The 24,935-nt window shown below is 44.2% G+C and overlaps 1 protein-coding gene across 4 annotated transcripts in view; it reads left to right on the top strand.

The window, feature by feature from the left end:
• Positions 1-24,935, top strand: part of RAP1GAP2 (RAP1 GTPase activating protein 2) — a 247,948-nt gene that overhangs the window by 19,640 nt on the left and 203,373 nt on the right. For 2 of the 4 annotated variants that reach the window (XM_032779454.2, XM_032779450.2), the window contains exon 2: positions 21,639-21,674. In XM_032779454.2, the coding sequence (XP_032635345.1) occupies positions 21,652-21,674 (23 nt within the window). In that variant the 5' untranslated portion in view covers positions 21,639-21,651. Of the gene's footprint in view, positions 1-9,948; positions 10,098-12,169; positions 12,304-21,638; positions 21,675-24,935 lie in introns of those variants that run through there. The other 2 variants (XM_032779451.2, XM_075073926.1) reach the window with 2 other exon arrangements.

Genomic DNA, 24,935 nt, shown 5'->3' with positions numbered 1-24,935 from the left:
CTGTAGCATGGTGAAAAGTTCATTCCTCTGGTGCCTTGGTTTGCCTTATTGATAGGGCTGGGATGTGGAATGTCTTTTCGCTGCCATGATATAATCTAATCATATTCCTGCATGAACACTACCCTTTTATATACAATTGTAATAAAAAGATGACTAGTGTTGCTGCAGTGCATGAGGTATTACAACATTAATGATGCAGTCTGTCTTCTGCAGCCAAAGTAGCAAAGAAAGAATTATACTGTCCTTCCTGGGCATAATTTCAGCACTAGCTGTGTGGACTGTTCCTCAGTAAAGATACTCCCAGATACAAGAAGTATCCCGATCTCCCCCTTGCTTGTATTTAGATGATCTAACACAGATTTTTCTGTATACAAATAGGTGGGTAAGATATATACCAAATGTTCTTTGAGAATCAGAAATAAATGCATGGTTTGTGCATAATCACTTTAGAAAAAAAAATCTAAGTTTTCTTCCTGATGAATTCAAGTAGGATGATCCTTGTTAGCATTTTGGCAATTGTAGAAATTTGAGATGGAAAAGACTTGTTGGCCGAATGCTACAGAAGACTGTAATTTTGAGTTCCCTGAGATGGTTTTGAGAGATTCTAAGCTGGACCCCTGAAATTAGAGAACACTTCTGAAAATTTTGGCTGCATGTAGCAGAGATTACTTCCATAGGCATCTGTAAGAGGCTCAACAAATTGGGTGAAGAGTACACAGTGTGGCCAATGTAGTTTTGTTCAGTACAGTGAATCAAATTATCGGTGGATGCATCTGTGATGTAGAGTTGGTCAGGAATTTTTTGACGAACCCTCCTTTTGCAAAAAAAATAAAAATAAAAATAGTGAGATGTCAGAATCAAAAGTGTTGGTGAAATGGTTTTGACAAATCTCCTGACTCAAAACATTATTTAAAAATGTTGAAATTGTCCAAATGTTCCATTTTAACACTTCAGAAAATATTTTGATTTTTTTGAGAGGAAATGAAACGTTATTAGATTAAGACCAGAGGAAAGAAAAGAGTCAAAATTGAAAGTAAACATTTTGAAATTACTGCAGTAAAACATTTTGTTGGACTCGAAGCAAAGTCTTTTTTTCAGATTTCTGGTTCAGAAATCACTAAGTTCAACTGCTGTCCTGATCTGAGGATGGGAAAATGTGGATACCTCAGATTCTTTGCAGGATGGGAAAATAGTGTCCTATCCAGCTGTTCTCTGAAGCCTTTTACTTACAGCATTAGGTTTGCAAAATAAGTCTCTAATAGGCACCCATACGTGCCTCATTATGGGTGGTGCTGAGCACTCATGAGTTAAAGACACTCAACACCCTGCAGGTGTTTCGCAGGGTCTCTTCCTGCCTGGGGTGCGGACTCATGTTCTTGTGTCTGTTCTTTTTCTCTGTAGCCTACTTCCACCATTTCTCTACCCCTTGAGAAACAAGGGGAAGCCAGGACACACAGCTGCTGCAATCTCAGCCAGCAGGGGGCGTTTTTTGCATGACACAGCCACTGATCTGCAGCACATTAATTAGCTGATTACACTGCTAACTCAACATGAAGCTGTGTTATTCATGCGCAAACTCTGTTAAAATAACGCTAAGTGATCTGGCTTAACACAGCTCAAGGTCTGGCTAATTCCAGCCTGGGCTGGCTGCAGCTGTCAGAGGATTATTTTGCTCCTTTAGAAAACAAATGACAGTCATTTTACCCCAGTTCTTGATAGATCCTCTTTAATAGGTTCGTTAGTGCAAATTTGTGCAAGCTGCAGTCTTCTGAATGAAATGCTGCCCTTTGATCTGGCTAAGCTTGGTAGCAACATAATATTTAGCACACTGAAAGCAGGGTCCCTTCCTAATCTGCCTTAGAAACACAGTTCACTCACTGTAAAATGCAAACGTGTGCTTCTTCCTGGCCTTGGTTTATTAATAAAGAAAACAGCAATAAGATGATAAAGCTCTGCTGGTGCCTCGCCAGAATTAGCTGCTCTGAGGGTTCCTCCCTCCAAGATTGCTCAGCCCAGATCCTATATCCTCTCTCCATCTCCCTTAAATCCAACTGGGGAAAAATTATGTCCTCAGTAGAACTCCCTGAATCCTTTTTCAGGGGAATAAACTCCTGCAAACTGGGCAGTTATTTCAGGGCAAACACTGCCAACTGGATTTTTGTTACACCAGTTCTATGCTGTTAGCATTTCATATGCTTAAATGGAGTCACTCCAGCGTAAGTGAGGGGAGAACCAAGACCATGGTTCTTTTCATTTTCAAATTGCTTTGCCAATGTGTAGCTAAATTCCACAAGGCTCCAAGCCAGCACAGAACTTCAACGGGTGTACACCGGCTCTCAGTGCAAGATCTAGACCAATACTAGCTAGCTTTGCCCCCTTTGTGAGGCAAGCAATATTATTACCCCCATTTACAGAAGGGGGAAAACTGAGCCAAAGTGGTGAAGTTTCCATTGGCGTCAGTAAGAGTTAGAATAGAACTCAGGACTTCCAGGCTGCCATTCCTCTGCTCAGGCCACTAGACAGTACCGCTCTACGTTTATTGTATTATGTATGCAACTCATGCTGTGCATATATATCAATAATTTGAAAGAATATATTTCCCTGGTCCTACATACCCTCTCGCTTACAGTGTCTTGGGACTGGTTCAATAGTCCTTTTTAAAAACCCTCTCATGTTGAAATGACCAACCAACTTTCTCTTTAGTTGCACAGAAATACCGATAGGAAATGCGGGTTCAATCCTGCAAGAGACTGAGTGCCCTCAATTCCCATTACTTCATGGAAAGTGAGAATTGAGGGTGCTCAGCACCTCACAGGAGGCAATTGGCACCTTGTAGTTCTGGCCTTTGAGGATATGTCTACATTGCAATCAGGAGGGATGATTGCAGCATGGATAGGTGCAGCGAGCTTGCTTAAAATAACAGTGTAGTTGCAGTGGCATGAGTAATATTTCCCCCACTCCCTCCAGACTTAAGGTATGTACTCACCACAAGCTAGCCCTCCTCACACTGCTATTTTTAGCAATCTAGCTCGACCCAAGCTAGCTTGGCTATGCCTGCCCATTCTCTACAGCTGGCAGTGTAGGCATCTGAGCTGGCAGAGGCGAGTAATGCATGTTTACAAGGGTCGGTTTGCTTTGCCTGTGTGTGTAAATGAATGTGTGAGAAAGTGGGAGGGTGAGTGACAGGATGGGATGTGAGACTAGAAATGGTTCATTATCTGTCTTTTATGGAAACTGCCGCCTCATTTTTTTGCCAGGAAACCACACGTGTGCTTAAGTTACCAGGCACCGGCTGCCGGGCAGCTTGGGGTCTCAGATTCTTATTTTTCTCACCCATCTTTTTTTTCTCACCCATCAGCTCTGACCCTTAGCTCAAGCAGAACCTTTGCATTAAGGCTTTCATTATAAATCAGATGTAAGCACTGACTGTGGACAGCAAGTGAGTTAGCATCCTCATGGCCCACAATCGTGCAGAAAAGAGAGAGAGATGGGGAGGAAAAACCATCTGCGATATACATCTCAGTCACTCAGTCGGTAGGGCACACAGACACCCCCCCCCCAGTAATAAACACATTCAGTGGGTTAGTATAAATGGGAGGGGAATATGGTTGCTTGTTAATACACTTTCCACCTGCAGATGTGAAAGTACTTTACAAAGGAGGTTAAGCCCCAATACCCTCATTTGACTGCTGGGAACCGAACCCCTGAGAGAATGAAGTGATTATGGTTTTCCCAAATGACACTGGAGACCAGCCGAGAATCGAAGATGATCTCTTGGCTTCCACTCCCCTGCCTTGCCCACTGGACAACACAACTTCCCCACTGGATAACAGAGAATTCTGGGCCACACCTATTAAGGAAACACCACGTTTTGTGGTATGCTGCTATGCCATGGAGCTCTCTCAGTTCCCTTTCTCATTGTGTCACATTGCGTCAGTGCTTCCATCCTGCTCTGATTTCTCCTTTGTACCCACAGGTTCATTTACAGCTGTTTCCCAGCACCTCTCTCTCTCTTTCATCCATCTGAGATGCAGAAAGGAATGCTGTGTGGGTGGCAGTCCCTACCGCTGACAGCAGCTGGGCATTGAATCTAAGAAGAGTAGACGGAGGGAGGTGTGAGCAAGATCTGATTCAACAGAGCACAAAGGCGCAGCCCAAAGTACTTGCTTGCCTAGGCAGCACAAGACACAGGCATCACTTAAGGGCTTAAATGCTTTGTGGGCTCTCTGTGCAGGGGTGACTTGCTCATGGTCACACAGGGAGGCTAGGGACTGATCCCAGATATCCTGAGTCTTAGTCCTGTGCCTTAACCATGTGGATGGCTGAGAGGGTGAATTATGGGCTAAGGAACTTTAACTGGTTTGAAACGAACCAGTGGTGGTTGTGATGGAAAAGCACTTACCTGGCAGCCTGTGTGAAATGGGTTGGCAGCCTAGTTCCTACCAAATGGGTATCCACAATACAAAAGCAACACTGCACATGTCACTGACTAGCTAAGTGAAGTGAGGCCTAACTCTTGATGGCATTTCTCTGTTTCTTATGCACTGACTTTGAAATACCACCTCCAATCAATTTCAAGGAAAGTTGGAGGCATCGCTGGGCAGAATCCTATTGATCCTGATGGCAACTGGGAAACCTGACTGCTGCACACAGTGCCCAGTTGATGTGGCAGGCAAAGGGGCATTGTGACATCAGCGGTAACTCAGCCAGTCGTCATACCGTCCCTCCTATTATTTTCATACTTTCACCCCACTGGTTGAAATGAATTGTCAAATGAATGCAGGTCGGGACTAAGGTGCTTTGCCAGAATTGGGGGGCGGGGTTCAGAACCGGAATATCTGGGGCTGCTTTGGATCACGAGCTGTATTGGCTGAGTGGGAAGAGTCTGGAGATTTGTCCTGTGACTCCCTCCTTGCCCGGCTCGGGTGGGATCATTTGCCTCTGCCCAGTCACAACTGTCTTAGTTCCTCTAAGAAGGGCCCATTTGGTGCTGCAAGCAGAGAAGTTACTTGACGGAGCGAGGGATGACTGGTTCAGTTACCTCTGGCGTCCCAATACTACTGCTCTGGCTCCTCTGCCTGCAGCACCACTTGGGTCCAGTTAAAGGGAGGTTGTTGCTGTGAAACCAATAAAACAACAAAAAGAAGACTGGGAATGGCTTAGACGACGTAACAACGCATTGTAGGTTTAGTGTCAGAATTCTGTAAAATTGCTACAGATTGAGGGATACAGACTGTATTCCTGCCTCTCTCACCATCTCTGCATGAATCCACAATGAAGTAATGAGCCTCGTGTTACTATCACAGTTAGGTTAATTCTTGCTTGGCGCCATTCTTGCTTAGCTTAACCCTAAATGCAGATGGAACTTCATCTGTAAATCCCATCAACAGGCAAGCTACGTGGCCTGCTCTTTCCTCTTACATAGAACTTTTCAAATGCAGTTGAGGCTCAATGGATTCTTACTGGTCTAAATAGCCAGAGCTTCATAGACTTCAATGAGCTTCATAGACTCCAAGAGCCTATACTTCAGTGGAAGCCTTATTAAACCCTTTATGTAAGTTTCATTTGCATATTTGCAATTCAGTGTCCGCTATGAGCATTCTGGTTTGAAGACCCCTGATAAAACCTGACTAGATAACCCATGAGTACAGACAAATAGACAAATTAAGTGTATTTTGGCAACATATAACTCCGGTACATAGTTGGCATTTCTTGGTAAACAAAATCTAAACGGAACCGTTTGTTCTCATTAAAATGTAAGCCTGTGCATTGTTGTAGTAATGAACTGACCAGTCTCTCTCCCTGTCTCTGCTATATTTTGTACCTTAATTAGGGAACCCTCTGAGAGTGGGAACATCTTTTTTTCACCCTACAAAACTTCTCCTTAAAACTGCCATTGAATGACAACTGAAACTGCAATCTGCAGTGTAGTGAAACGAGTGGGGACTTTCATTCTCTGTTGCTATACATAGTTTCATTACCTCTTACTTCACAGTGGGATAGATTGTGGCTTTCAGCACAGCCTCAGCAAGGAGGGGTGTGGGAGCTGCCCCACCCCAGAAATAGCCCTCAGAGGCACTGTGATCCCTGAGTCACAATTCTGTCACTTCTTCCTATAGGTGGAGTTGGTGTAGCAATTGGCTGCTGGCCTATATCAGCAGCTAATGATGCTCACCCCCAGTCAGCTGAGCTGTGCTGGCCATTGAATGGGAGTAGTCTACCTGCAATTTTGTCTGTTTGGCTCTTTACCTGCCCTAGAGGGGAATAGGTGTATGCATACTCCATCACACCTGGATCTAATGGGCCATCTTACCTCTGCATGCCTACATAGGGTATAAGGTCTGTGTTCCCCTCCCATCCCTAAATTCAACCCTGGTATAACTCCTCCTCAGGGAATTTGGCCCCTGATGTTTTGTACAATTACTGTTCACACCAACCTCCTTGTGTTAGGTGCAATACCGACCGAAGACAATCCCTTTTGTTTCTCTCCTATTTTCTGGAACAGGATCTTTTCAAATGTATCTCCGTAGATGGATTTTTCAGGGAGTGATATTATTTTACCAGCGGTGGTTGGTTTTTTGGCAGTGCTTTGTCTGGAGATTTGGTCCCGGCAGCATATTGGTATCCTAAGGCTATCTAATTATTTTGCTTCTCTGGGCACACCTAGAGGATGTGCTCCATCTGAATGCAATGGCAAAACTCCCATTGACCTCACCCAGGCAGGTCTGGCCCTGATAGCACACGACAGAAACCAATTCCACAGTCAAACACCAGGCCCCAGTCCTGCAAGACACGGAGCTCCCTGGCAGAAGCTAATGAGAAGGGAGAGGGCTCAGCAGTGTGCAGGATCAGACTCTCACATACTTAGCACAGTATGCTCTGACACTTCATTCCCCAGTGCCTTTGTCACAGAGCCCCAGAGAAGTACTTAATTTCGGATATTACAGATGGTGCCAAAGATTCATCTTCCCTGGAGCTTTTGTGTTTTTTAGTTTTAGTTGGTTGATTGATTACAATGACTTGGCTATTACTGTTTTGAAGGGAACATTCTCTTTCCCCCCTCCCCCCATTGGTTTCAGTTATACAGAATACTCCTGGGGCAGGAAAATGTCACAGCAGACAAATTGTTTTTGGAGAGGCTGCCATAAGAACCCAACGGCAGAGGCGAGATGTTCTGTAACAACATGTCCCCGGAGAAATGCCGTGTTCCCAATTTAGCTAGTGCTCGTGGTTGGCCTAGGTGTGCTGCTGGTCAGCATTAAGGTGTGTTGCTTGAACTGTGCTGGGGAAACAAGACATGTCCCAGGGGCCTGATCCAAAGCCCAGTGAAATCGGTGAAAAGACTCTCATTGACTTCAATGGGTTTAGGATCAGGTCCTGTGTGTGACTCTAACTCTCCTATTGTTGTTTTGTCAATGTTCAAAGCTATTTTTCGGATTATTCTTTTCCATCAGAAGAACTGTACTGCAAACAAGACAGTCCTAATCATTAAAAAAAGAACAGGAGTACTTGTGGCACCTTAGAGACTAACAGATTTATTTGAGCATAAGCTTTCGTGGTCTACAGCCCACTTCTTCGGCTCAAATAAATTTGTTAGTCTCTAAGGTGCCACAAGTACTGCTGTTTTTTTTGCGGATACAGACTAACATGGCTGCTACTCTGAAACCAGTCCTAATCATTCTCTTTCATAGCAAAGGCATTTTGATTTGCCGTGGGTAATAGCCTTGAATTAGGACGATATTGAATGACTGGCAAATGAAATAGTGTCCCACAGAATTAAAGTCCAGCGAGTCAGAGTTCTAAGAAGCTTTGCACAGCCACCGTGGCTAGTAGGGGAGTTTATTACTAGCAGGTGCCATTCAGATGTCCTTTGCTTTTGGTGTTTGTGTTTGGAAAACCTTAAGCCTAAGGCTATTCAGATTCCTGTTAGTTGCTGTACTGAGTAATTCTATGTATTTGGATCCAGCCTGTGAGAGAATCTGCAGTAGCATCCTGAAGGCACAAATGAAATTTCTCTGTTTGGGGTCTGATTGATTTACCCACACCTATTGGATGGGAAGGCTCCTGTTGTTATGATAGGTGCTTTGCAAACATGGTGAGAGACAGGCCCTAATCCAAAGAATTTACAATGAAAATAGCGAAGACTGACAAAAGGAGGAGACAGAAAACAAGGCAGGGGGGAGTGACTTGCCAAGGTCACACAATAAGTTGTGACAGAGCCAGGAACAGAGTCCAAATCGCCTGCTTCCCAATCTAGTGTTGTCATCCCTAAACCACAGTGACGTTAACAGGCTTTGGATCAGGCCCTATATTAGCAGTGACTTCGCTTGTCTACTGTCCTGGTACTCTCTATTTATACATCACATACTTGTAAATGTAAGGATTGGAATTCAGGATAAACCAGTAACAATTGGAGCTTAAAACCCTTTGAGCTTAAGTTCTTAGAACAAAACTGCTTGTTTTCTTTATTCAGTGAGCTGCTGTTTCTGGCGAGGTTGCTAGGGATCTGTTGGTGTTTCCTGCTGCTTCGTAGGTACAATAACAAATAGTTAGATTGCTGCAGTGTAAAAAATATAAATTCCTCTAGTGCACATAGATGTTCAAGCCTATTCTTAGTTGGTGTGACCAATGGAGGAGCGATGCCAATTTACACCCCTGACAGCCAGCCTGGGTTCATCCGTTTATTCATATATTGCTAGTGTGCCTGGCAATCAGGCCTATCTTCAGCGTCTTGAGCCTGAGAGGAGGAAGAATTTTCTTCTTGAGGATGCTAGTGTTCCATTTTCTTCTTCCATTGATGTATTAAAGCTGTAACTTCTTCAAGGCAGTTGCGACACTGTTCTTGCTGTCTGGGTATGCAGGCGCTGCTAACGTCTGGAGGAGAATTTAGCATACTTGGAGACGATGGATATCTGTCATTTAAAGTCATAGGGCCAGACTTCATTTTGCTCCGCTGGTGTAAATCCAGTGCAACTCCAGAGTCAATATGTTATTCTGGATTCACGCTGGTGCCACTGAGATCTGAATTTGACCCTTCTGTTATTTTTAGCAGCAAAGTGCAAAGCCCCAGCGAATAAAAATCTCATGCAAATGCTAACTGGGCCAAATTCTGTAGTTCCATTGACTTCAGTGGCAGTTTTACTTGAGTAAGGAGTTGGGGTTAGGGGATGTGGATATTTGGTATTAAGGATTTAAGTTCTATTTCCCCTTGTTGTTCTTTTTAAGATACCTAGCGCAAAAAGGGTACAATTTCATATATAAGCTTAATCTATGTATTCCAGGTTCTGGTTAACTGGTAAAAATCTAGAGCAAGTCCACTGACTTCAATGGAGGAACTCTGGATTTACACCAATGTAACTGAGAGCAGAATTTGGCTTTTTAGCTTATACTTGAGAGGCATGATTGGGTGGAATAAATTATGCCAGTGTTTTAAAAGAATCTGTATGAGGTTTTTATTATTTTCCTCAGCATGTTTTGTGTATGTGTGTTTAAATACACACACTCATGCACACCCAGAAAATATGCATATGTACCTATCTGCAAAGGCACTCAGAGGGCCAGACTCTCAGAAGGTATAAATGAGCACATCTCCATTGAATTCAGTGGGATTATACTAATTTATATCATCTGAAGATCCGCCCAAAGTATTTAATGCAGCGTCTGGCTTTTACTCTGTTAGCCTTATATCAGAGACTCTGGCCCAGCACGGAGCCCTGTGGGGAAGAGGAAGGGTTACTTTGCATTGGGAATTCATTCTCTGTAGGCTGGAACATTTAATGATCCAATGAAAATTTGCTAGATTTGAAAGCAGATACTGTCTGAATACTGATCAGGGTGATGCATTCTTGCCCCTAGAATGTGTCCTCTCCTCTTTACATGTGTACTCTAGAAAAAACAGCTTTGTCCTTTGTAATATGGATCGCTGTCTGAGATGCAGAAGTTTCAGTACTTCGCTGATGCTTTGGACCCTGTAAGAAGAAAGGATGATTTGAACAGCCCCAGCTTTTACATGATGAATATGGAGAAGGGAAACCGTCGTTTGCCGATGAAACATCCTATTGTTTTGAACACTGAGCTTACTTCAGAGTACAGGCCAGGTGAGACTCTATTGTACCGGACAGTGTGTAAATGGTGACAAAGGGCAGAGATGCGGAGAAGAGGGTGGTGATAGGGAAACCTTTGGTGTGGTTTTCTTGATGCTGCTGCCCTTTGGTAATTGAGACTTTTGCATGGAGCTAAAGGTCAACATTTACATTCAAATAGAATTTTGAAATCAGATCACAAAAGGGCCATAGACTTTTTTTTCTAATATATAGTTGGTAGTTTGCAGCTATGCACTTCTTCTTTCACTAGGGCCGGGAACAGGAACTTGGGATGAGACCCGAACTGGCTGCAGCTGCTCAGTACAGGTGGGCTGGACAGTCAGACGGGAAAGTGCAATGTCCTGTTTTTGGAATGGTATTTTTGGTACCCTGTTCTTTAAAGCTGTTGGGAAGAAGCTTTGATGGAAGTGCATGATACAGCACCCAACGACTGACAAACCTGCTCAGTACCATGGCTTTGTTAGGCCATCTGCAGTATCTGGATTAGAAGATGAAAGCAGAAGAGGGGAGAAGGATTATTTAAGATTGCACAAAAGGGTTATTACCCAAAGGAACTGGGGATGAGAAATATGAAAGTGTAATAAGAGGTGGTGTACTCCTTCCTGTTCCTTCATATGAATCTAATCCAAAATCCACTGTAGTCAATTTCTTCCCCCTGCCCCCACTGGGAAATCAGGCCATAGAAGGGGTGGGCAAACTTTTTGGCCCGAGGGCCACATCTGGGTGGGGAAATTGTGTGCAGGGTCATGAATGTAGGGCTGGGGCAGGGGGTTGGGGTGCAGGAGGCGGTGTGGTGGGAGGCGGCTCAGGGAAGGGGGTTAGGGAGTGGAGTGCAGGAGGGGTTCGGGGTGCAGGCTCTGGCCTGGCGATACTTACTTGAGCAGCCCTGGGGTGGCAGCAGTGTGCAGCAGGCTCTTGGAAGTGGCCAGCATGTCCGGCAGTGGCTCCTGGGGATGGGGTGAGGTGGGGCAGGCGTCTCTGCCACACGCTGCCCTTGCCTGTGGGTACTGCCCCCGAAACCCCCATTGACTGCGGTTCCCTGTTCTGGCCAATGGGAGCTGCAGGGGGGAGGGGAGGGCGATGCCTGCAGGCAAAGGCAGTGCATGTAGTCCTCTGCTCCCCCTCCCCTAGGGGCTGCAGGGATGTGGTGCCGGCTGCTTCCCGGAGCAGCGTGGGGCCAGGGCAGACAGGGCAGACAGGCAGACAGACTGGCAATCCCACGGGCTGGAGTGAAAGCCCTGATGGGCTGTAGTTTGCCCTCCCCTGCCATAGACCCTTATGGAAAAATCCTATAGAACTTAATAGGGATGAAATTAATAGGATTTTACAGAAATTTATTTGGGTTTCATTAAATCTTTACAAATCTATAGGGCCAGATCTTCAGTTGGATGAAATCAGTAGTGATGTTCTGATTCACACCAGCTGAAGACCCGGTCCTAACTGAGTTTCATATCAGTGGGTGAGGTCCTTTCTATAGGTTTTTTATTTTTAAACTGTCCTGTAGCATTCTATAAAGAGGCTAGAATTCTATTCAATTCCATAGGATGGCTCAGAAAACCCACAGCAAGGTGGTTGTTTTCTGTTAAATTCTATAGGGCTTTTCCACAAGAGGAGTCTGTCATCAACTGACAGGCCTTGTTTGAACAGCAAGCTTCTGATTTCAGTGTGATGCTAAGGACAAGCTGGCATGAAAATGCCTCATTCAGCTGGTGCACAGTGATCCCTTAACCTTGGCTTCACCTCAGGTGGCCCAAAAATGTATGCTCCACTACTAGGAGACATACGGTCCTCGCGCAGTATATTGAAAAGTGTGAGAAAAAGGAAACTGAAGTTTTCAAGTTTTCTTTTTTTTTTAAAAAGAAGATAAGTTAACAGCATCCTACCCAAAGGAGAAGCCCCCTCTGTAATCAGCGCTTGCACATAACTTTAGAGCAGACTTACAGGAAGTGGTGAGAGTGGCTTTCCTCCCCCGGAGCTTGAACTAAAGGCACGGAATAGCTGGAGGGAGCACACTTCATGCACTGGCTGTGCCCACTGGCAGAAGTGTCCCGTCTTCCTGTTCGGCTGCAAGCAGTGGGGCCAAGGTATATGTACAGCCGTGCAGGAGGGACGTTGCCAGCGACGCTAGGAAGAGTGAGCACTGCCAAGCAGCCACGATGTTTCATAGGAAACGCAGCGTCTCGTTTGGAGGTTATGGATGGTGGGTGATTTTTATCGTTCACTTTGTGGGGCAGCGGGTGGGGGGGAGGTGTTTTTTGTTCCGTCTTTGGTTTCTCTAAGGTAATTTAAAGGGGAAAACCCTTTGGTGTCGATAGTGTCCTGCTTTGAAGTAGAACCTGCAAAGGAAAGTTGTCTTCCTTGTGCATTGTGAGAAGGGAAATATCTGAATGCTTTTGATTTAGACCAGGGGTGGCCAACCTGAGAAGGAGCCAGAATTTACCAATGTACACTGCCAAAGAGCCACAGTAATATGTCAGCAGCCCCCTCCTTCTGCTCGCCCACCCCACTCTCAGTGCCTTCTGCCCACCGGCAGCCCCACTGATCAGCACCTCCTGCTCCCTCCCCGCACCTCCCGATCAGCTGTTTTGCGGTGTGCAGTAGGCTGGGGGGGGAGGGAGGGAAGAGCGAGGACACTGCAGGCTCAGAGGAGGGCATGGGAAGGGGTGGAGTGGGAGCAGGGCCTGTGGCAGAGCCAGGGGTTGAGCAGTGAACACCCCCAGGCACATTGGAAAGTTGGCGCCTGTAGCTTCAGCCTCGCAGTCAGTGCCTGTACAAGGAGCTGCATATTAACTTCTGAAGAGCCGCATGTGGCTCCGGAGCCACAGGTTGGCCACCTCTGATTTAGGGACTTGGTTTTCTTTGATTCCCCTCCTTCTGAGATTTGAAAGGGGCAGCCTCTCTTAGCGTAGCGATTTGGTGCTTTACAGTCCATTCACCTTTTGGCAAGAACACATTGTTCATGTAAAGGCAAAATTGCAAGGAGAGGTCTGCGTGAATTTCCAGTAGCTCCTCACTAGATCTGTAATCTGTATAGCAGGGATGCACTATGTAATGCTATAGTTAACCTAGCCATTTAGTGTCCCTGTCTCTTCCCCTCTCTTCTTCTAATAAATAGAGTATCGTGGTTTCAGTATACAGGGAGGAAAAGTTTATTGCATTTCCCATCAAGAGATAAGCTTTGAATCCATCTCCTAAACTGTATTACCTGCATCCAGGAATCTTGCCTGATTTACTATGGATGCTGAGTCCAGGATGGATTGTCAATGACTGCTTGCTTGCTTGCTTGCTTGATTGATTGATTGATTGCACTCTTTATCCTTACTAGTTAGTGCTGAACTTGTCACCTGTCTCTTGATTTAAAGAAGCACATTCCTTTTCCCAGGGATATGTTGCTGTATGAGGGACTGATTGATATTTCTGACTAGATGATAATTGAATACCCTTTTCCCTGCTCCTAAGAAGTCCAAGTGTGGTGTATTGCGATCAGGCCACAGCAATTAATGGATGTATCGGCAATTTCATCATCAAACCAGTCATTAAAGTCTATCTTCATCCACTGGATAGATACAGCTTGGGCAGAAGAACGTTCCCTTCAGGCCACCCTGCAAAAGTCATTCATTCTAACTTCTAGGGGCAAGAGCATAGCTCACTTTTCATTGCACATTCAGTCCTGAGCCTGCTAAACCTGTGCCTGTTGTGATATTGGTTTTACATAGAGCTGGTCAAAAATGTTCTGATGGAACAGTTTTCTGTCAGAAAATGTAGATTAGATGAAATGAGAATGTTTTTGAAATGTTCCTTTTAGTTAAAAAATGTGATGAAAAATTAGCAATTAGTTAGATTAGTATGTTGTATATACAACAACAGTTGAAATAAAACACTTTGATAAGGTCATCTAGATACTTCCATACCAAATTTTTTTAGAATTTTTGTTTTGCGAGAAATTTTCACTTTTTGTTCTGATTTCAGGATGTAACATTGAAATGCCATAATTTGCTATGGGGAAAAAAATCTAGGCTTTGCCTGGTTCTAGTGTTAAGGTAGCCTGGAAATTGCCCATGGAAAACTGGATCAAAATCCCAACAAATTCATTTGACGTAGACTATCAATGTTAACCACTTCAGTCACTGACAAGCTAGCTCAGATAGAGGCTTTTCAGCTCATGGGAGCTGGTTTCAATTTCCTCACTAGTTTCCTGAATCATCCAGTCCTTGTTCAGGTTACATTTCCTTTCATACCTTAGTTGATGCTATGAATGGATATGATACTAAGCATAAAATTAAACAATAGGTAGTCAGTGCACCTTTGTGTTTTCTTTCACAACAGCATGTAATGAAGGACAAAGCACCAGCTGTAACTTTGTTTCCTGCCTCCATCTGGCTTGTGTCACCATCTAAATGCTGATTCATTTTAAACAATATTGTTATGGATTTTTGTTTCTATATCTATATTTGTATCTAGATCAGTGTCGTCTTCGTTCCAATATTGTCAGATGTAGGGAGACATCCGCTAACTTATCCCACATGGATTATGCCCAGATATGTGCTATAACACTGATTAGCAGACAGTGAAATGGGGGCTGCAGGTCTTTTGTTGGGATAAGGGTGAGGGAGAACGTGTGCTATAGGAAAGGTCCCGAATGAAGTCGATGAGAGAAACACGACTGTTACATACATCGTTGGAAGTTTTAGCAGGCAAGGTTAACGACTTCTTGGCAGCTGTTCAGAATTAAGGCTTCGATAATACTAATATTTGGCTTATGCAGAGCATCTTTCACACGCTTAGGCCACTCTAGATTAGGCCTGAATTTAGTGCATCAGGTCCTTTGACTCCTCTTTCTTCGGCCCCGGTTGTACCACTCTCACTCACGTGGAGTAGTGCTTACTTGCATCTCACTGAAGTCCATGTGACCATGTGTGAGTGTGTACAACCCAGCCTGCAGAATCAGACCCTCTGATGGTATCTGTTGCATAACAGAGCACTCTTCTATTATAGGGTTGCCAACTTTGTAATATTTAAAAATCAGACACTCCAGCAGGAGTGCTAAAACCTCCCCTTCCCCCTGAGGCCCTGCCTCCCCTTCACTCCTCTTTTCCCCCTCGCTCATTGCTTTTAGCCTCCTGTCCTCTCTGCATGGGTCAGGAGCAACTCACCTACAGAGCCAGGACTGGGAGCTGCAATCACACAATGCAGGTAGGAGGTGGCCCCAGCTGAGTAGGGACTGTTGCAGGTGGTGATTTGGTGCCTCCTCGCCTGCCTTGCCCATAGTAACCAGACATTAAGTGTCCGGTCAGTAGATCTGACTGGATATCATCAGGTCCCCTTTTCGACCAGACTTTCCAGTCGGCAACCGGACACCTGGCAACCCTACGTTCTACGAGCATGAGGTTATGTAACTTCATTACTATAGCTGATCTGTAACTGAGCCGTATACTCCATAAGGTGTGAGGGGAAGGTTAAGGTTGAATTCTAATGGGACTCATGGAGTAAAAGGTTAATCAAAGGAGTAAGGGTAGTAAGGGCTTTGAAGATATCTATATATCTATATCACTTTAATTAAATAGGAAGCTTTCAGAATCATGAGACCTGAGAATAAGGTTTGCAGGAGCCCCTGACGTAGCAGTATGATGTCTACCTCTGCTTGTGGGAGCCTCACTGAGCTGATAGTGATCTTTTCTGATCTTACAACAGATTGCATCTAATGAGGAGCAGCCGTGTGAATTTGGAGTGACACTTGAGTGCACATAATGCCATTGCAGCAACTTAGGTCAGAAATCTAAGGGGCATCCCACAAGCTGAAGTGTCTGGGAGCTGTGGATGCTCAGGTCTTCACTGAATCAGGCCATTTTTAGAAAGAACATTGGAATGGCCATGCTGGATCAGTCCAGGGATCTTCTAGCCTCGTATTTTATCCCTGACAGTAGCCAGCAGCAGCTGTTGCAGAGGAGGATGCTAAAAGTGCTGCAGACGGCAGTTATGGGAATCTTCAACAGGGAAGATTCCTAATTCACAATAGTTATGGCATTGGCTTAAGCACTGAAACACGAGGCTTTATAACCTTTCCAAAACCCTGGTTTGTTTTCTTAATATTTATGACTCTAACTCTCTGGATATTCTTGTTATCCACACAAATGACAGTGTACATGGATGTAGATGCTGTCTTCTGAAACTCATATGGGGAAAATCTGGTTTTAGAATTTACTGTGGCAGGAGAAATCTAGCATTTTCTGAAGCCAATGGGAGTAAGTAGCACAGGATCAGGCTTTCTGTAACCATTGTAGTTAAATGAATTGTGTGTGATACTGTTGATTTTCAAAGCTGACATTTGGCTGAATGTTAAGTTAAAAAGACAACCGTGGGAAGAGCTGCCTCTGTGTTTGTTTACTAGAAAGGAAGTGATCTGCTAATTCACCCAACACCTGTATCTATTTATCTTACCACAGTAGTATATCTGTACGTCTTGACAGACACACCCTTTCTGTGGGAACCCTGTGAACGAGATTTCCATCAGGGAGGTTACTCAGCCAGGCCTGAACTCATCTTCTAGCACTCCACAATTTCCAGCACTGGGCCCAACACAGATGCGATTTTCTTTTCTGTCCGCAGTGTTTTTTATGTACAGAATAAATGTGTCTGTCGGGCAGCTCTGGGGCTCTTTGCAATTATACCACAGCTTTCTGCTCTGTTTCTGTTGGCGATACTTAGTCAAAGGGCTGGACAAATCTTGACGAACTGAATCCTGTGAGGTGGGGAACTATTATTTTTTCCATTTCACAGAAAGGAAGAAGCAGCCAGGGTTCATATGATAGACTTCTGATATGCTCTTACCTGCTTTCATTCTCTTCCCTGCTCCCCGCCTCCAAGAGCTGGCTGTGAACAAGCACTATTTTGATGATCTTTTCGCAGGCTGATGATGCCAATGGAGACTAGCCTGGAAGTGAATCACTCATTCTCTCTTTTCCCCCCCAAGTCTTTCTCTCTTGCATCATGAAAGCCAGGGCTGCTGCCAAGCTTCTGAGTGAATGCTAGGGGAGCATGCATCAGTGTGGGACACATCCATGCTTCTGCACTCTGTGGCTGCGTAAGGACCTATTGGCTGCGGAACCACTGTGTGTTTGCTGTGCAATGGGCGGCACGGTGTGTGTGTTAGGATTTGGGGGGTCCTGTAGGCAGGGTACTTGCACTGCAGCACATGGTGGGGATTGTGTGGTTCTGCACCACAAGGAGGCTCATATAAAGTGTAAAGGCTACTACCAATTTTAGCCCCCTTGAAACTGTGGTTTCCTTAAGAGCAGTTGTTTTTCTATGAAGGAAAACAACAGCAACAGACATTTTCCTTCTTGCATTTGCATTGGTGTGAAATCCACCTGCTGAAGCTCTGCTGTGTTGTCTATGAATATTTCAGCACAGATCCTTTAGGCGTTAATGGTCTCATTTACCCACAATCCCCCTTGGCTCATTTGCATCAGTAAAATGTTTAGGCAACAGAAATTTGCACCCAAAAAAGATGCTTTAAGGTTCAACTTGCTTTACCAGGACCTGAGAACAGCTTTATCACATAATAATGAAAAATGCTTTGAAATCTGCCTTGCATGGAGCTCATCCAGGTGTGTGCAACTCATGGCATGCTTTATCTTAGAAACAATAATGTGCCCACTCTTTGGGAACGGAGAGTCTGAGCAGATGTTAAGGGGAAATGGTTAAATGACTGACGAGCCCATTAAAGCCTACGGGGAGATGTCATTAACTTCAGTGAGACCTGGAGCCACGGCTTTCAGATTCCAGATCATGGGTCTGATCCTGCAAGCCTGACTCAGGGAAGGAGCCCTTGCTCAGGGGAGTAGCCCCATTAGTTTCAATAGATTGGGCCCTATGGGCTGCAACCCACTAGTGCAGGGGTTCCCATGAGCTGTGTGTGAGTCTGCGATGGTGGAGATCGGGGAAGACTGAGGGGGCTAACCCGTAGTATGGAGAGAGGTTTAAGTCTTACGTGGGCACTCTGTCCCCAGGCTGTCACCTTGCCCCACTTCACCTAGAGAGACCCCTGCCCCTCAGAGGGGATGAATGCCACAAGCTGCCCATTAATGATGCTTGCACCCTGCGTGGGGGCACTGGGACACAAGAGGCTCCCTGTACTCTTTCCCACCCCGCCTTCCAATTATCCCCCACCACAGAGTACAGGCGTAACTTGTCCCTTTGTTTTATACAGCTCTGCAATATGCTTTCCTTAGGATCCCAAAGCCTCTGTGTGCTGTAATGAAATGTGCCTTGTAAAAGGGGAATTTTGACTGCACTGTAGGGACTCCTGGAGTAATAACAATCCTTTGCACTTATATTGCACCTCTTGTCTGGGCTCTCAAAATATGTGATGAAGGTTGGTAGGAAAACTGAGGCACAGAAACAGGGAAACTGAGGCACAGTTTCAGATAGGGAAACCGAGGCACAGAAAATGAGTAAGTCATCCAAGGCTTCCCAGTGTTTGGGAAACAGAATCCAACTATACTGAGTCACAGCCATTTTTGATGCTATGAACTCGGGGGAAAAAATGAATGTAAAAATTGTTAGAGAACCCTTGTTGCATGGAGTCTTACAATAAACATGGAGGGGGGGGGGACTCGATGGGCGTGATCCAAAGTCCATTGCAGGTAGTGTGGGAGGTTTGATATTGAATTCAGTAGGCCTTGCATCAGGCAGGCCCGGCCTGGATGTCTGTCACACCAAATGCCAATTGGTTTCTCCTGAGTTCTGAAAACAATCTGAATCTGGAGATTTTAAAGAAGGTTAATGTAACTTGTAAAGAATCAACATTGCACTAGGCTCTTACAACACTTGGGAAACATTCTCTGCAGGAAAGGAGGAAATGCAGAAGTGTATACACACAGTTCAGGGGAAAGTTACATTTAGCATAACTGGCAATGGGGTATTGTGCAACAGTTAACATGTGAGAAGGACATGTGGGCTAAACCAGGCTTTACATTGAACTATTTTGAGACATGAGAATGGAATGCTAACATAGAGGCCTGCAAAGTGTGAGCAAGCGTCTGATCTCACTCCACTGAACTTGCTCCTCTGTTGTTAACGCCATCAACTTCAGTGGACCCATGCTAGAATTATATTAGTGTAAGCTGGTGTTACATAATTAGTCCATGTGGTATGCACTCAGTGGGGAAGTTCAGTTGTGGAAGAGGAGTTCTGTAAAGTTACTGGTAGATGGGAAACAGTATTTCAACAGCATTAAATATTTTTTTTGATCACGTTGTAAAAGAATGATTTTTGGATAAAGGGAGTTAGTTCCACATGACCGATAATGTTGCGTTTGCAGTCGCTGCCAATAGACAATTTTACATTTTGCCTTAATTCAGGTTAATATTATTGTGACGGGTTGGACTTCCCTCTTGGGATGCCACCTGATGTACTGGGATTTCACTGAGCCTCTCTTGCTCAACTCAGCTTGGGTTCCCTCTCGCTGCTTTGCTGAATTAGGCGTTGTGTGAAAGGACTCCCCCAGCACTCACATGCACACCCCTCTTGGGAAACAAACCCAAAATAATACCGTCTTGCACTATATGGAAAAATCTGCACAGCGCAAGCTCAGAAAAATCCGCCCCCTTCCTCAATGTGAAGAGGAATGTGCATGACTTCTTCCTCCCCCCTCCATGTAATAAATTACATAAACTGAGCTTAATAATAAAAAAAATAAGTGTATTAACTACAAAAGGTGAATTTTAAGTGAATATAAGTGATAAGAGACAGAACAAAGCAGATTACTGAGCAAATAAAACAAAATACGCAAGCTAAGTTCAATATACTTAAGAAATGGGTTACAAAATATTATTTCTTACCCTAAATGTTATTTTAGGCAGGTTGCAAAGTTTCTGTGGTTTAGAGTTCAGGTTATATTTCTTTTCAGGCTGGACCTCTGGCTCAGTCTGGGCTCTCCCTTTGCTTCCCTTCAGGTGTCTTTTTTGCAGTTGTTCTTCTTGGGCAGACAGGGCACAGAGAGGAGGAGTTTGCTTTCCTTCCCACCCTTAAATAAGATTTGCATAAGGCTGGAATCCTTTGTTTCCCAACCTTGACCCCTATCCCTTCCCTTTCAGCGGAAAATTACAAGAAATCCCAGATAATGTTTAGCATCAGGTGACAAGACCACCTGACCTAGTAGTGTCACAGTTACATCCCCAGATGCCTCTCAGGAGGAGGAGAGATTAGTATCTTCATGGTCTAGTTGTTCCTTCCTGAGGGCCCATCAAATCTGAAGGCCTGTCCTCTGGTAGGTATCCCCCCAATACATACCCCGTTGTAATTGTTACATAGTCCATATTCCTAACTTTAGATACAGAAATGATACATGCATACAAATTGGATAATCACATTCAGTAAATCATAACCTTTCCAATGATACCTTACAAGAACCATCTAGCATAAAGTATATCCGTCATATCCATATTATAAGCATATTTTCATAAAGAATATGAAGCGTGGCATCACAATTATTTTAATAATAAGTGTTCCATGGAGATGGACGTTTATTAAAAGTACCAAATAAATAGATAATGGCTTGGGATCTTGTAAACCATTAAACTCAGACTCCAGCTACAAGTTGACAGTACTATGGTGTCACCTTTTGTCTGTAGATCTCAAAGCACTTTGTGTGGGTCTCCTATAGGATATAGTCTCTCTGCCTTTCATCATTCAACCACGAGTGTGAATTTGTGTCTCACGTCGCACTGGTTGTAGTCAGTGCCTGAGAAAACGTGCATTGTTGGGAGGCTCCCGCTCTTGCAGACAAGGCCCTGGGCTGCATGAGACCTGGGTTCCATTCCTGCCTCTGCCACTAGCCTGCTGGGTGACCTGAGGCAAATCACTTTACCTCCTTGTGCCTCAGCTTCCCCCCCTATGAAATGATGCTTTCCTCCTTCTTAAATAGCTTTGAGACTTGCAGATAAGAACTACTTTACAGAATATATATCAATATAGTTGGATTTAAGTGGACCATTACTGGTCAGGGTATGAAATGACAACCAATCACAGGTTAGGAACATCAGTTCTGGGAAACAGTCACTCAATGGGACCTTCATTCTCCATAGAAATATAGAGAAAATCTATTTTTACTATTGAGTTGTGCATGCACAAATTTACTGCTGCCTATTGCTGCTGGAAGGGTTTGCTTAAGGCTCTGAGTTGTGGTGTTTAGTGCATTAAATGATACAAAGATACTTTTGAATTAAATACAATCAGTAAACAACTCATGTTGTGTGGGATATTGTGTTACTTGCTTTATGGTATAATTGAGCAGCACGTTCTGTTTTGGGATTTCAATGAGCTGTTCATGGTCAAGGCTTTGCACCAATGAACTTCACTCCGGTCAGATAAATGAAACTTCTGAAGAAGAATGTTGAGAGAGTCAATTTTATCAGCAGCTCTTGGGTCTCCTAAGAACACACAGTGCATGAGGAAAAGGCATTCTAGAATGTCTAACAGATCAAAAAACCCTCTGGATACTTAACACACTCTTTTTTTTTTTCTTTTTTTTAGGATTGACAAAAAAATGCTCGCCAGTCTGAAGATCAAGTAAGTAACCAGAATTTTCTCTGATATAAAGCCGTATTTGTGTGATACTCCTAAATAGGGGACTATATTTGCAGATCCAGAGAACTTGGGTTTCTGATCAACTAGTTTTCCCTCTGGTTTTCAATCAGTGGACCAGATTCTGCTCTCAGTTATGTTGGTGTAAATTCCAAGCCACTTGGTTAACATCAGTGGGTTGCAGTAGTGTAATTCAGATCAGAATCTTGCCTGCTGAGTAGGCAAGCTTGGAAGAAGATTACTGACAGGTAAATCTTAGATCAGCAAAAGCAGGTTTTATTACCTAAACAAAGGTGGTCTAAACATTGCCATTCTGGAAAGTTGTATGTCCAGCACTGGGGTGTGCAATATTGAGTTAAAAGGCGAGTACCAGCTCTCCCCAACAAACTATTAAGTCAGTTCATTTTTTCAACCACTGCCTTTCCTTTTGATTTCTGTCCTCTCCAGTCCATGATCCAGCCTTTTGGTGTATTTTACACATATGTAAACCAATTCATTTGTTCCCTTTTATTTTCAGGTCAGTAATATGGGTTTGCTGAGTAGTATGTTCTTGTAGTGTATAAGGATTCAGATTATCACTAACCACTGTCGTCCTAGCCAGCCAATCACACAGTAATACTGTGCTACACCTCCTCCGTTTGAATGGTATCTTACTCCATGAGTAGTCCCATTGATTACTGCTTGAAGAGTGATTTGCTGCTTATGTGAGTAAAGGTGGTAGAATCTGGCCCTTATGGATTTATCTGAATATGGTTAGTTTATTTAGATGTATAGAAATGCTAAAAAATGGCAATCCACATACTCTAGGTCCCTTTGACACTGCTTTATAATTAGGGTGACCAGACACCAAATGTGAAAAATCGGGACGGGGTGACGGGTAATAGAAACCTGTGTAAGAAAAAGACCCAAGAATCGGGACTGTCCCTATAAAATCAGGACATCTGGTCACCCTATTTATAATACACCTTGAGTGCAGCCGTACAAGTGAGCCAGGCAACTTCAGCTCCAATCCATTTCCCGCATTGATTCCCCATCTTTATAGTTCCCACATTTGCAACGTGCCCTGATGTTCCTCAGCCTTGGGCTAGTTTAGACAAGAGGAGGAGAGTGAATTCCAAAGCTGTAGGTCATCTCTCCCCCCCCTTTTTTTTTTTTGGTAGCTGTGGTTCAGTTACTAATAAAGTACAGTCCTTGCTCGATTAGGGTGAAATTGACCTCTGCGCAAAAGGCCCCATCACAAGACATAAGCATGACTTAAATCCCATTGAAGCCCTCAAAACAGGGTTTGAATGAGGCACAAGAGTGAATTTTACTTTTAGAAAATGTAGGAAGGATTTCAGGGAAAAATGTCCTTAACAATGAGATCCATTAGACTGGTGAAAGGTCTCCAAAGGGAAGGGGTGGAAGCCTAGTTATCTGAATGACTTACAGCTGGACAAAGCACTGGAGAATATAGGTTCATAGGGTAAAATCCTGGATCCGCTAATATCCATGGAGCCAGCATCCCATAGACTTTACGGCCAGTAGAGACCATTATGATGATTTAGTCTGATCTCAAAATACTGTGGTCATTAGCTAGTGGTGGGTTGGAGGGGAAATGGTTAGGTAAGATGAACAATTGGTCTTTTCCATCTTTGTTTCTTATGCTACCCTCCTTTATATAGCAGAGCTATTTTTATGCACAGCCCACTGCTTATTTTTCTTTGAAGTTCAAGGTGATTCATGTACTAAGTGATTATAATAAATACAATTACTGTCTTTTAAGTTGGTTTAAGGCAGGTACTGTATAATTTATAAACTGTCAAATTTGCTTTGCGGGGGAAATAAAGCAACTGCACTGGCCACCACTGACCTTTCTGGCATAAATCTATTGACATGTCATTTACAGTGTGTGATTTCTACACCTTTACAAGCTGTACCACTGAATAAAGTGGGCCTGCTTTTTCAAAAGACGTGCCCCTCAATGGTTACAGGACGTAGTTGGGTTGCTTAGCTTCTCCAGTGCTTCTATTGCTAGGCACAAGTTCTTTCTTTTAAATTGTGTTAGGGATGGGATTTTTCAAAGATGCATAAATCCCAGGGAACTCCACAACTCCCTTAGGCTGTTTGGAAAATCCCAGTTGAAATGTGAAGGTGTCTAGCGACTTTCTGTATAGCTTCTTGCATTGCATTCAAGATAATCAGCTTAATTATACATGGAAGAACTTGGTCTTGGTCCTGTTAAGCTGGGGTAAAAATTCGTCTCTCACCCCACGCTGTACCTAGAATCTAGAAATATGAAGGAGGATAATGTGTACTCACAGTTTGAGTGCTGCCTTTATAAGACTTGGTACTACCCCCACCTGCATTCTGTTTGCTTTCACTTGTTGAAAGGACCTAATGGTTCTTAGGCTCTGATCCTTTTTAGGGTGCAGAACCATGGAAGGTGCAAATGTATGTAAATACAAAAGTACGTGAAATCTGATATCTCCCTGTGAAATCTGGTCTTTTGTGTACATTTGCCCTATACAATACAGATTCCATGAGGGAGACCAGCGTTTCTCAAATTGGGATTCCTGACGCAAAAGGGTTTTGTGAGGGGGGGGTGTCACAAGGTTATTTTAGGGGGTTACAGTGTTGCCACGCTTACTTCTGCGCTGCTGCTTTCAGAGCTGGGCAGCTGGAGTGTGGCGGCTATTGGCCAGGTGCCCAGCTCTGAAGGCAGCACCCCGCCAGCAGCAGCGCAAAAATGAGGGTGGCAATACCATACCATGCCACCCTTTCTTCTGCGCTGCTGCCTTCAGAGCTTGCTGGCCAGAGAGTGGCGGTGGCTGACTGAGGGCCCAGCACTGCAGGCAGTAGGGCAGAAATAAGGGTGGCAATACCATACCATCCTTACTTCTGCGCTGCTGCTGGCAGAGCTCTGCCTTCAGAGCTGGGCTCCCGGCTAGCAGCTGCCCAGCTCTGAAGACAACGCTGCCGCCAGCAGCAGCACAGAAGTAAGGGTAGCAGTACCGCAACCCCGCCCCCCCCCAATATCCTTTCTCTCCCCCCCAACAACTCCTTTTTGGGTCAGGACCCCTACATTTACAACACTGTGAAATTCCAGATTTAAATAGCTGCAGTCATGAAATTTATGATTTTAAAAATCCTATGACTGTGAAATTGACCGAAATGGACCATTAATTTGGTAGGGCCCTAATCATGGCTTTTGGTGTTGAAAAGATTGGGAAAATTAGGGTAACCCAGCTATGACGACCACAGGTC

Source organism: Chelonoidis abingdonii, chromosome 20, assembly GCF_003597395.2.
Source record: "Chelonoidis abingdonii isolate Lonesome George chromosome 20, CheloAbing_2.0, whole genome shotgun sequence".
Classification (NCBI taxonomy): Eukaryota; Metazoa; Chordata; order Testudines; family Testudinidae; genus Chelonoidis; species Chelonoidis abingdonii.
Note: the sequence above shows the minus strand (reverse complement) of the source record. Positions and strands in the feature narration are given on the sequence as shown.